We start from the raw sequence: 13,756 nt of genomic DNA, 5'->3' as shown, positions 1-13,756 counted from the left end.
AACTAGATTGGTCAAAGTAAAAGGTTTATGACTTAATTGGCACAGGTGTAACAAGTTTAGGAATTTTCTTTTATAAGTTTTCCAAAAAATTAACATAAAAAACATAAAAATAGTACTGGCGTTTCACTTCCATCTAAACTCAATGCCAGCCGCTAAGGGGTCATGTAGCCATTTCTATATTATAAAGATGCCTACATTATCTATCGTCCCAAGAAGTTTCTTGCACAGTTTCGTTGCCCCTATTTTGTCTCGTGGGAAAGCTTGTCGTCCTCCCGTGAAACCAACCTACAAAACTCTCCTTAATTAATTCATAATGACTGCAATAATGGCAATGGAATCTATGCCCTTCATTTCACACTCCATAGTCAACATGAACTGATAATGTTGATATGTTTCCGTCTATGATTTGCTAAATCTAATCATTGCCCGGGATTGTATTTAACAATTCAATGCAGAATGTGATGGAGACTTAAGAGTGATACAAATATGGGCAAGCCCGAGGCTATATAATATTGCGAAGGCCCTCCATTCAATATGTGACAAGTGTTAAAACATATGAAGGATAATTGTTAAAAAAAAGTCTTAAAATTTATTGAAGGCAGTCAACTCAATCATGAACTTTTCAATTTAGCCAATTTAATCATAAACCTTTTCGCGATTTTTCAATATAGCCCTATATTGCACGACCGGCACCGAAATGGTTCATTTACAAAAAAAAAATTGTAAAATTTTCTAAACCTTTTTGTTTTCTTTCCTTTTTGCTTGACCAGCAAGTGGCTTGGGAAGGGTCACGTTGCCTGGCAATCGGCAGAGGAAGAAGATGAACATGGGAATAGTTATATAAAAAAAATCACATGTTAGCACCGGTAGTGTCACGTAGAATGCCGCCATTAACTGAATTGCACGTCAATGATTTTCGGTCAAAATTAGGAAAAGTACACTTTTAGTGCTAAAAGTTGTGTACGAAAATCATTTTGGTGCCAAAAGTTTCATTTGGATCACTTAAATATAAAGTTTTTGAAAAAATGATCGTTTTAGTGCCAAGTTCGATTTGGTTCGCCGGAAATATGATGTGACATTATTTTACTAATATTTCATGTGAACGTGGCTTCGACGAGGTCTAGTTAGCAATTAAAAAAGATAAAAATTTAAAAAAGAATATTAAAAATGAAAATACAAACTTAATTAATTTACAAAAATAAAAAAAATCAAAAATATGGAAAAAAAAATCAAAAATACAAATTTTATTTAAAATAAACTTAAAAATTATGTTAAAAATAAAAAAATAAAGTGAAAACTTTAAAAAAAAAAGTTGCAGAACTGGCAGCAAGGGATTGTGAAAGCACTCGCCGCCTGGTAACCAGAAACATGTTTTTTTTTTAAATCATTTTAAGTTTATGTTAAATACAAGTTGTATTTTAAACGAATTTATTTTTAGCTAATTTTTAAATTTGAATTTGATTTTTTTTAATTTATTTTAAAATGTAGAAGTCCACGCAGCAGCCCACGTGGACTTATTATTATTTTTAAATGTCATTTTATATTAAAAGATTAATTATTAATGACACTTGGCAGTTTTGGCCGGAAAATTTAGCTTGAGGCACCAAAGTAATCATTTTTTTCTCCGACTTGGTACTAAAGCGATCCGGCGAAAATTTTTGACACTAAAGTGATCTCCATACACTACTTTTGGCACTAAAAGTATGCTTTTCCCATCAAAATTAATCTAAATTAGTCGGAGATTTTCTAGCACTTTAAGGGACTGTTTGGTAACAATTCTGTTTCGCGGAACAAAAAAGAATCAGAAATATATGTGGTAATGCAAATGATTATGTTTCTTATTTTGCTCCCCGAGAACACTTTTGGACCAAAAATAAGAACAAAAAAAAGTTGGTTCTAAAAAAAAACACTTTTGAAAATAAAAAAGACAACGATAGTCTTCTTTCACTTTTGTCCGGAGCTCGTGATGCGTGGGCCCGGTCAACCCGACCTGGCCCGAATTATTATTTTTTAAATAAAAATTTATGAAATTGTTTAAAAATTTTAAAAATAAGAAAATGATTAAAAATCCAAAAATGGAAAATTCATAAAAAAATTTAAAAAATCAGAAAAAATTCCAAAAATTTTAGAAAAATATCAAAAATTAGGAGTTTGGTCATTTCAGCTGGTCAATCTCATTTTTGATGATTTTTCCTTCCGATTTGTCCCAAATAATGATTTTGCCCCTCATGGCAAATCTTTCCCAAAATTTGAAAATTCCAAAAAAATCTCAAAAAGTAGAAAATGGATTCATTTGACTAGCCAATCCTGTTTTTGGTGATATTACCTTTTGATTTTTCCTAAGTCATGCCTAATTTGTTGTCGAAGTACCATGCTATATCGGTGACCACCCGCATGGTATCCAAGAGTAAAATTGAGCCACATATGTATCGTAGATAGATTTTATTCATTCCGAACAATAAAATATAATTAGAGTCGCATATTTCATCATTGGCATATGCATAGCCTCAAGAGAAGTATGGGAAAACAATAATTTTAGCGTATTATCCTTCCAATGAACAAATCCGACGCATCCCTTTTTTGGCCAAAAAGATGTCATGGTGCAAGAAGATCGCAATTGTGGGGTCTAAGGAAAATCACCAAAAATGTTTATGTAATTATTTGATTTAAATGACAAATTAGGAAGAGAAATTATTTTCCAGAACAGAAATTTTGTGTAGTTACCAAACGCTTTTCTATTCCTAGAACAAAAATTTTACGCAAGAACAAAACGCGTTCTGATTCTCTAAAACTCATTCGGGGAATAGAATAAAAAAAAATTGATTCTAATCAGAATTACTTTTTTGAGACAGAAACAGGCCCTAAAACTTCAACACATTTGGCAATCATAATTAGTTTTCAATTAAAGGTTCGATTGAGTAAAGAAATTACTTAATTTGATAAGTAAATGTGGAGTTACTTGACTTATCAGAGGAGGCATTCAAAAATAAATTAAAAATCTTGTCAGCTTCTTCGCTACGACTCTAAAACCTACGCTAATATTCATGATTGCACGTACTTAGTAAGATCGGCACATAAGATCTGTATATGAATTTGAATTTCATCAAATACTTCCCAAAGTCACGAGAAAAAAAATCCCCACCTTAAGCTTCATTTGTTTCATATAAAACGTTTTCTTCATTTTTCGGCATTTGGGATCGCTTAGAAAATTGAGTAAACGGAAGACCTGTGTTTAAAAAAATGATTTCCACTTTGGAATATCAAAAATCATTTTTTGAAATATGATTAGATACTGGTGCTTGGACTAGGAACTTTATATTTGGGCATATGAACCCCAACGCTCATTCTTGGGCAATTGGCGGCGAACTTGAGTCTAAAAGCTAGGGCCAAGTTCACCGAGGTCAATCGAGGCTAAGCCTCGGCCCAAAGAGGTCGGGCGCTGAAACCCAATGAATGGGCTTGAGTCCACACAGGTGGGCTTGAGACATTAATGCCCCGACTTGTGCCCATAGAGGTTAGGTCCAGGACCCCGGTAGTAGGGGTGAGCAAATCGGACCGGACCGGTGGTCCGATTCCCGGTTCTAGAAGGGTCCGATCCGGTTCTCCGTTCTTAATATTGGAACCGGCGGCCGGGCGGTTCGGTTTCCGGTTTCAAGGACATAGGACAAGATTGGACCAGACCGGTCGAATTTACAAAAATAAAATAAAATATGACATTGTACCAAGAAAGAGTTGTTTTGTTGCTGCATGAGCGTTGTGATTGTTTGTCGACTTCCATAGCTTATAAGATGCTCATGTTGCTTTTCTTGGCTGATGACTAACAAGACAATTGTATGCTTGCGCAACTGAAGAGTTATTGGACTGCTTTGCTTGGTTGGAAGGATGTTTGGCCACCAAGTATCTTTCAAAGAAGCAGATGTGTAGAGAATGGATGTAAAATCTAATAGACATGCAAAAATTTATCGTGTTATTGGTTCCTTGGAACCGACAGGGAATCGGTCCGGTTCGGTTCCCGGTTGCCAAGGTGGCCGATAAGGTCCCTGGTTCCGAAAAATAGGAACCGGGACCATTGGTCCGGTTCCCGGTTCTTGAGGAGAATAGGATCGGACCGGGAATAGATCACCCCTACCCGGTAGCCTTGCCCGACTCCTTGGCACCACGGCTAAAGTTCAAAGAGGTTGAACCCGAAACCCCAGGTGCTCATGCCCGGAACCTTAGCGCTCAAGCCCGAGTCCATTGAGGCCGGGCTTAAGTGCACAAAGGCTAGGCCCAAGACCTCGATGCCTGTACCTTGAGTAGATTGAGGGCTGGCCCAAGTCCCCAACACATGGGCCTAGGTCCTTGGAGGCCAAGCCCAAGTCCACAAAGGGTTTGACTCGGGATCCCAAAGCCCGTGCTAGATCCCAAGCAACTAGGCTTGGGCACCGGCTCTGGTGCTCAAGTTCGAGTACATTGAGGCTTAGCCTATGTCACTAATGCCCGTGGCCGGGTCCCGACGTTTGGGCTCGAAACCTAGTGCTCATGCCCGGATCCCTCGTGCCCGAGTCTGGGACTCCAATTCCCAATATCGGGCCGTCGAGGCTCGGGCCTAAGTCTATTTAGGAAAATAATAGATTTTCCTTACCAAATAGCGAAAAATATCTTTCACTTCGGTTTCGGATATCAACCAAACACCGTTCCTAAAAAAATAACTTTCCGAATAATGATTTTCAAAGTCGCATATTTCATGAAACAAATGGAGATTGATCTTCTCTCCCTCTCTTAGAAAGTACACATTAGGCCCCGTCTTTGGCGTTTCGACTTGACTTGTCAGACCATAGTCAAATGGGCAGCGAAGTGAGCCACGTTAATTGGATCAAGGGATTCCAAGGTTGATTTGATGCTAGGATTTGAGGAATGTCGATCGCTGATGAGCATCGTTTCCTATCTGACGCGACCGACCTCCCTTGACCTTTGTCGCCCGTGTTAAATTTACAATTAATCCAAACAAACCCGACACCTTTCTTAATTGTGTAATAAAATAACCTAGTCACAACAATTTTATCGAACAGGTTGCACGACACATTTAAAGTATAATTTCTTCTGTGGACGTGTACAATTATCTTTAAACCCGTGTTAACGTACCTAAGTATATGTATTTGACATGGGCAGCACATCGATCTATTTAAAATATTTGTACGGTAAATTTCCCCTTGTTCTTACTTCATGAGGGAATTTTTCAGCTTGTCTTCCATACCACGCACCGCATGTGAAAGAAAATCCCACTGCAAACGGGATCCAGCGACCGAATTTCGAGAGCCGAGGCCTCGCGACGATGTGGGCGGGGGGGCATGGGGCGTTACGACGTCGGCAATGGAGTTGGACGCGAGTCGGTGGGGGGTGGTGGGAGGAAGTCAACGTCTAGGGTTTTCTTTGATTACCTAATTGATTTGAGAAAATTCTTCTTTAAAGGACTTTACTAGCATCACAATTTTTGAATAATTATGAGACTAACAGTATATAGCGAGCTACAAATTCTCAAAAGAGCGGACCTCACAATAATCTTTGACTAATTATTTTTTGTGTGGCCTAAAATAGACGCGAAAATACTATTACATAATTACCAAGCTGGGGACTTTCGAGGTGTACTCACATACGTAGGCTTCCCAAAGTCCCCAAGAACTCTACATCTTTTGTAGGGTAAAGACCCTTAAAAAGTTGAAAACAATGCAGCCCAAAGAAAAAAAAAAACATCATGGAATATTTTCTGCGGGTCCAATAACGCACTCGAGATGGAAGATCCCTAATGCTGCCTCAGATTGTGTTCCTTCTCTATAAATCCATGCTCACTCCTGTACCATAGCCATCCACGTCTCTCTCCTTTCAAAAAAGCGCAGGGCATGGGTAATGCAGACTCTGATGAGTACCCTCCGATGGAGAGCGTGGCGGATGGGGGCGGCCACCGGGTGGCGATCCCCCCGCCCCGGCCCTTCTTCGAATCCCTGAGGTGCTCCCTCAAGGAGACCTTCTTCCCGGACGACCCGCTCCGGCAGTTCAAGGGGCAGCCGCCGTCGAGGCGGCTCGTGCTGGGGCTCCAGTACGTGCTGCCCATCCTGGAGTGGGGGCCGCGGTACAGCCTCGGGTTCCTGCGGGCCGACCTCGTGTCCGGCGTCACCATCGCCAGCCTCGCCATCCCCCAGGGCATCAGCTACGCCAAGCTCGCCAACCTGCCCCCCATACTCGGCCTGTGTGAGTGCTTTTCCGCTTCTGAATTTTAATGTGTCACGAGAAAGAAGAAAACAAAATAACAGTTCCCAAGGAGTTCATTTGTTATAGAAATGATTTCATCGTCTTCATTAATAACAACATAACCACTTGGGGAATGTTATTTGCAATGTTAGGGCTCGTGGAAATGAACTTTCTATTACAAGTCATGAACAGCCTTTTATTACCTTATTCTCATCATTGAAGTGTCAAATTAGCTGTCAGCTGAAAACTATTGTCTTCTTGCTCTGTCTTTGTTCCACTCTTTTTTGGTCATTACTTGTCCTCGATCTAACCCGAAAAGAAAAGAAAAAAAAACAAAACAAAACAAAACGGCGCAGATTCGAGTTTCGTGCCGCCGCTGGTGTACGCCATGATGGGGAGCTCGAGAGACTTGGCGGTGGGGACGGTGGCGGTGGCATCGCTGCTCACGGCTTCCATGCTGGGGAAGGAAGTGAAAGCGTCCGAGAACCCGACGCTCTACCTACACCTCGCCTTCACCGCCACCTTCGTCGCCGGCGTCTTCCAAGCTTCCTTGGGCTTGCTGAGGTCAGTCGCTGAAGGAAAACCATTAATATCTTGTTGCTGTTGCATTTCTGTCTCTCTCTGAATCACTAAAGAAACCCTATAAATTATTCACGTCTCTCGCTCTCTCGCTCTCTTTCTGGCTGCATAGTACGTGGGTTTGTCTCTGTTCTTGTCTGCTTGTTTGTGACAAGAATTCCTGTCACGTAAATGAAGAAACTACAAAACAACTCTACCTGCAGGCAACTTCATCCTAAACAGTGGGGTGAGCAAAAAGAACCGAGGATTGGACCGGCCGGTTCCGTCCGGTTCCTAAATGCGTCGTTTCGGCTCCCGGTTCCATATAATTGCAATTGGTAATTGTCTTGTATGGTTCCCGATTCCAAGAGTGGAACCGCTGGACCAAATTGACTATTTTTAAAAAAAATTTAATTTATTTTCAGAAAATTTTAAAAAGAATTATTAAAACTCTTAATGATTATGGGTACTTCTACCTATCTAAAATGTGAATATATATTTCAAACACATGTGACCGATTTCACTGGACCGTCCGAGAACCAATCACCTCTACTACATATGTGCGGAACTTACCTTCTTTTTCCTTCCAATTTCCTCATAATCAATCGATGAACGATACCCCGTAAATCATTTTCATGAAGTCCTAACTTTCGAAAAATTCGACTCATATGCAATTTGGTTCACTCCATGACGACCAGCTATAATCCGGAGCGTAGAACAGAAGCCGGCTCTCTTTCTTGATGAAGTCCTTCTAATTTTACACCATTTCTTTTCATTTTTCTGTGGGTTTCTTACTAGTGAAAATGTGGGGCCTAAGATAAGGTAGTCTACTTTATTTACTCCACTAGTTTGAAACTTTTAGAGGGTCTCGTGTACAAAGATTGAGTAGGTATCGTCACTACACACCTTTTAGTCAATTCTAGGTTGTCTTGAAAAGAAAAAAAAAAAAAAGAGAAGATTCATTCGACGTGAGTGATGGAAACTTGCAGGCTAGGGTTTCTGGTGGATTTCCTATCGCACGCCACGATAGTCGGGTTCATGGCCGGAGCGGCCACGGTGGTTTGCCTCCAACAGCTCAAAGGCATTCTTGGTCTCACCCGCTTCACCCATGAGACCGACGTCATCTCCGTCATGCGCTCCGTCTTCAGCCAGACTCATGAGGTCTGTTTCGCCGCTTTCATACTCTCATATCACGCGACATACCAATACATCATAACTTTCAGACCGAACTTCTAGCACCACGAAACAGACGGTATCTAGTTATTCTATAAAGCATTCATCATTTTTCTCTAATTGTTTATAACGAATAGGTACCGAAACAGAAGCACTAAAGCGACAAAGTTTGTTCTAGCATCCACGTTAACTTTGGAGAAAATTACTTAAGAAAAATACAGCATCCACTTACAAGTTGCGCCCAGTTAAAGTTGCACCCATAAGCTAAGAAATCATTGTTAAAAGACAATAATGGTGCTAAAAATTATAAATTCTGCATGGGACATCCGAACTATTTGAGGAAGTAGCTCTCCAACCAGAGAATATGGAGAAGATCATTCTGCTTCAACTTAGCTTATTGAAACTTATGTATCACATGTCAAGAACGTGGATGAGATGATGCACGAAAGATATAATTTTTTAAGGATAAACAATCTCGTTTTTCTTGTAATAATGTTGCATTAGCTGCTATATATATGTAATTACAGATAATTATGTCATAACACTATATAAAAAAACATATGCAATATATATTATATACGTATATATATATGTAGCTTTTTTTGTCAGTTGATCTTATCTTTTTGAGTTGATGGCCCTTTTTTTTTTTTTTTTTTTTTTGCACAGTGGAGATGGGAAAGTGCTGTCTTGGGGTGTTGTTTCCTTTTCTTCCTCCTCCTCACCAGATACTTGGTAAGTGAATCTGACCCATCTGCTCTCAAATCCTCCCTCGATTGTGTACTTCTTGGCAGCTTCCTACACAACTTGGAAACTCTTGCCTAGATCACATTCTCTGTAATTTCAAAACCCGACCCTGTTTCCACCATTTCATGCAATTTATTTAGGAGCACTTAGTACCACGAGAAATCCTAAGCGACGCTTACTGCGACACCGTTATTTTAGACTTTTTCTGTGTTGCCAAAACACTCCAAACTCGTCATGCTTATACAAGCTTTGGCAATATTGGCGTCGGCATAGTTTATGGTTTTTCGATTGCATTTTTTTCAAATAGAAGATGCGGGAACATTTTTCTAATTATTAAGAAGGGGTATAATGCGACTTTTGCTCTATATCGACCCTAAAAAAAAAAAATAAAGAGAGAGGGACATATTGCTTAAGAGAATTTATACTACCTCCACTATAAATTTGTACCCAGAAAATTAACCATAGCTAGGAAGCACATACAATATTATAACCATAGACCTTTTTCCTAGCAGTCTAAAAGTGGTATAATGTGACTTTTTTTTTTCTCTATTCAAGTTATAACAAATAAAAAAAAAACCTTTGCAAACCGTCGCATGTACATGTTCTAATGACTAATCTTGGATCTTTCTTCTTAATTTCTTCTTCTTCTTCTTCTTTTCCTTTTTTTTTTAATGATGAAGAGCAAGAGGAGGCCCAAGTTCTTCTGGATATCAGCCATGGCTCCGCTGATGACGGTGATCCTGGGAAGTCTTCTGGTTTACCTAACCCACGCTGAAAAGCATGGCGTTCCAGTGGTGAGTGCTCCAATTTCCCCCCCTATATTAAACTGAATAAGTTCATCAAACCTACAAGAACAAGCCTAGGAGTAGGAAAAAAAAGACACCTAGCTTGTAAGTTTGGTTTAGAATCCGAAGGTAGAGACTTTTGTTGGGTCGTTTTGCCTAAGTTCTTACTCGCAGTTCGTCACGTCGATGTAGGTTAAGTGGGTGGATCGTTTCGGATATATCTAGCATTTCTCTAACTCGTCAGCGGGACGTAGTTAAGCACCAAGTACGAACGTGTTTAAATGATTTTCATAGACTATACTTAATGTCTCTAGATCTATTGAGAGCATAATCACAACGCATCTTTATGGGATGGGTTCGGCGGTTAACGGGCGGATATCACCAGGTGCAAAAAGGTCCATGCCACATTTTATGTGATCCGTAAGGTTAGTGAAATATTTCATGGGATCAATTTAGTCGTGGAAGAAATAGAGACAGTGATCTGGATGTCTTAGACATGGTCAAACTTTGACGTCTTAGGAAATGTCCCAGGGGGATGGAAGTGGATCCACAAGAGTCAAAGATCAACTCTATCGATCCTATCCAATTCACTTTCTTCTTGGCTGGTGCTTTTACCTGTTCAAGTGGTCTGGTGATCAGCCTGGTTTAATTCACGAATCACATTCTCGAGACAAGTATTTAGTAATCTCGAAATCGACGATTAGCAAGTCTTAATTGTTACCTAATGCTAGAGAAACGAAACTTTCTGGTATGGCTAAAACCTGGTGACATTTCTAAACTCCGAAGTGCTTCTAGAACCAAAGCTGTCCCTTTTTAGGATTTTGGAAGAGGAACACTCATAATTAACAACATATATATGTAACACATGACAAAATCGAATCGCTGAAGTTCTTAACGCTAAATAACGTGACGGGAGGGTTTTTATTGTGCACCAAACATGGGCCCACTTATTCGAACGCCGGTTTGTAATTTGCTACGTCGCCAAGTGTCCGCTAGGTATAGCCGCAATTGTGATTAGTCTCATAATAGAGCTTAGAGGCATTTAGCGGTTGCAACACCCTTTCTTTTTTCTTTTTCTTGTTTTTCCAAATGCTTGCTTGGCAAAACACCGTTTTTTAAAAGTTACATCACTTCAAAAATTGAATGACGTAACTTTTGAAAAGTCGCTATCTGCAATTATAACCACCGTGGAGGCGTCTTATGAAAGTTGTAGCATCTAACCATACTAACCAAGATCCTAGCTATGGACCGCCGATAAAGTAGGAGTGAGGACAGATGAGTGCACCGACTATGAACAGGGCTGGACCACCACCACCACCACCACCATCACCACCACCTTTGATGCATTTGCTTCTGTTCTTATCAAAAGGCGCAGCCTCTCAAGTTCCTGTCCAGGGGATGGTCCCAAGTGGTCAGTAGCGTGGCTTTATACCCTCACCACACCAATAATACCACAAAGCCAACAAGAGCCCGAAGCGGGACCCAGCAAATTGTGCTCAATGCATGTTCCTGTGGGGTCAATAATGTGCGCTGACTTCTTCTGATCATATCAGCCAATAAGAGCCCAAATACAGCCAAAAGAACAAAGTAAGGAAAAAGGTGGAGATTGGGGGAATCTGATTGGTGGGTCACAGAGCTACCCACTTGTCGTCTGTAATTATAAACTGAAAAAGGAATTATATAAATGAACCAAAAATGAAGTTGATGATTTTTATTATTATTATTATTTTTTATTTTTTTGTAATCTTCTTGTTTGGGTCAGATTGGTCCATTGAAGAAGGGGCTGAACCCACCGTCCAGCACGGATCTGGCATTTGGGTCTCCTTATCTGTCCACGGCTGTCAAAACTGGCATCGTCACCGGCGTTATTGCACTCGCTGTGAGTGCTCTCTCTCTCTCTCTCTCTCTCTCTCTCTCTCATACCTCAAAGTCAAACCCTCTTTGACCTCTGTCTTGTTAGCTCTAATTTGGCAAGTTTTTGTACTGCATGAAGGTGGGTTCCACATAAGCCACACTTCTCAAGAGATGATAAAAAAAAAAAAAGTCAGTTCGGTCCAGGTGGGCGGTTCCACCCTTGGAATCGGGAATCGAACCGGCTCATTCTGTCTGGTTCGGACAATTTCAGATCCGATCGATTCTTTTTGCTCACCCTCATGTGACACCCTACAAAAAGATTCGTTCTGTACTCTAGTGAGCCCAGTAATTTTTCTACAAGCATGTTATATCCACCTACAATCATGAGTTGATGCAGCTGTAATAAAAAAATTTGTCAATAGTGCATCATTCCTGACTGTGCATCACCATCATTCATTTAGACTTTGATGCTTTTGGGATTCAAATGGAAAATGTCAAAATTGGCAATGTGAAAAGGGAAAAAGAAAGTGCATTCATGAGCAAAATAGATTGCCAATTGGAATCAGGAGCAGCTGTGTGACATGTGCAATGGATGTTTTGAATGCAGGAGGGAATAGCAGTTGGACGAAGCTTTGCCATGTTCAAGAATTACCACATTGATGGGAACAAAGAGATGATTGCGTTCGGGATGATGAACATTGCTGGCTCCTGCACTTCTTGCTATCTCACCACTGGTAATTCCTACACACTCTTCGGCGGAGCCTACGCAATCTGTCAATATGATTAGTGATGGATTTGCGCAAGTTCTTCTCGTTTCGGGAGCGATGACGTGTCTATTTATCGAAATTCCAGGACCATTTTCGCGGTCGGCGGTGAACTTCAATGCAGGATGCAAGACGGCGGTGTCGAACATCGTCATGGCGATCGCCATCATGTTCACGTTGATGTTCCTCACGCCTCTGTTCCACTACACGCCCCTCGTGGTGCTGTCATCCATCATAATCGCCGCCATGCTCGGCCTGATCGACTACGAGACCGCCATCCACTTGTGGGTGGTCGATAAGTTCGACTTCGTAGTTTGTATGGCCGCCTATGTCGGCGTCGTCTTTGGCAGCGTTGAGATCGGCTTAGTCATAGCGGTACGTGTAGCTGATTACTTGCAGAAAGCTCATTGCTGGTCTTTTTCTATGCATTTTCTTTGTCAATAGATGCTGGTGAACAATATCTGCTGGTGTAATTACAGGTAGCAATATCGTTGCTGAGGGTGTTACTCTTTGTTGCGAGGCCCAGAACATTTGTTCTTGGAAGGATTCCAAACTGCAATGCCTACAGAAACATTGAGCAGTACCCGATTGCCAAAAATGTGCCCGGAATCCTCATATTGGAGATCAACGCTCCGATTTACTTTGCTAACGCGGGCTACTTGAGAGAAAGGTATGAGAAAGCCCCTCGATACAGAACTAGTCGATCCCTTCGCTGAGCTCGTCATTTCTCATCACGTACGCATGAATACTTGCTCTTGTAGGATCTCGAGGTGGATCGACGAAGAAGAAGACCGGTTGAAAGCTTCGGGAGAGGCCAATCTGCAATATGTCATCCTAGACATGGGAGGTGAGCACGAAAGCGAAGCTATTCACGACAAATTATGAAACTATGATACGCGGGAATTGAAATCAGCTTATGTTATGATTCTGTCGAACAGCGGTAGGTGGAATTGATACCAGCGGGATAAGCATGCTTGAAGAGATCAAGAAAACCGTGGAAAGAAGAGATCTCAAGGTAATACCATCCAATTTGCTGTAGCCCTGCTCATCGTTTTATTCAGATTTCCTCATTAGGTCGCCTCTACTGTGGACAAGAACCGACACGAGCCATGCTCACCCTTCATTTCTTGCTTCCGTTCTTGTCAGCTGGCGTTGGCGAATCCGGGAGGCGACGTGATGAAGAAGCTGAGCAAGTCCAAGTTCGTCGAGAACTTAGGCCAAGAGTGGTTCTTCCTGACCGTCGAACAAGCGGTCGGGGCTTGCAACTTCATGCTTCACAAGTGCAAAGCCGACACGAAGAGAGACGGATCTGATGAGAAGTGGAACAATGTCTGAAGATGAACTACACCACAAGCTATGCGGTCTTTTTTTTTTTTTTTCTTGCAGACATGACTGTCCTTGGCATCCATTGCAGGAGAGTGACGGTATCTTGTACAAGGTCTCAATAGGGACATTTTGACCACTCAACTCGGCCAGGAAGGGGGCAAAACAATGTGATGAGGGTCACCAAAGATCTCATCTCATGTACTTATCAGCCTCTTTTGATTGCATTGCCAAAACTGAGATGGATCAAATGTACTATGTATGGAATGGACATGGAGGAAATGAAATGGTACCGACTCCTGCGAATTTAACTACGCTCGTATACTT

General features: G+C 41.1%; 1 protein-coding gene across 1 annotated transcript; it reads left to right on the top strand.

Annotated features, from left to right (window-relative positions):
- The first annotated feature begins 5,869 nt into the window (after window positions 1-5,869).
- Window positions 5,870-13,573, top strand: LOC115740320 (sulfate transporter 3.1-like). Its single transcript, XM_030673807.2, has 12 exons — window positions 5,870-6,228; window positions 6,585-6,792; window positions 7,776-7,947; window positions 8,626-8,691; window positions 9,384-9,497; window positions 11,251-11,367; window positions 11,950-12,076; window positions 12,195-12,481; window positions 12,586-12,776; window positions 12,868-12,953; window positions 13,045-13,121; window positions 13,253-13,573. Exons 1-12 carry the CDS (start codon window positions 5,880-5,882, stop codon window positions 13,439-13,441), a joined length of 1,983 nt encoding a protein of 660 aa, XP_030529667.1. The 5' UTR covers window positions 5,870-5,879; the 3' UTR covers window positions 13,442-13,573.
- The last annotated feature ends 183 nt before the right edge of the window (window positions 13,574-13,756 follow it).

Source organism: Rhodamnia argentea, chromosome 1, assembly GCF_020921035.1.
Source record: "Rhodamnia argentea isolate NSW1041297 chromosome 1, ASM2092103v1, whole genome shotgun sequence".
NCBI classification, from domain to species: domain Eukaryota; kingdom Viridiplantae; phylum Streptophyta; class Magnoliopsida; order Myrtales; family Myrtaceae; genus Rhodamnia; species Rhodamnia argentea.
Note: the sequence above shows the minus strand (reverse complement) of the source record. Positions and strands in the feature narration are given on the sequence as shown.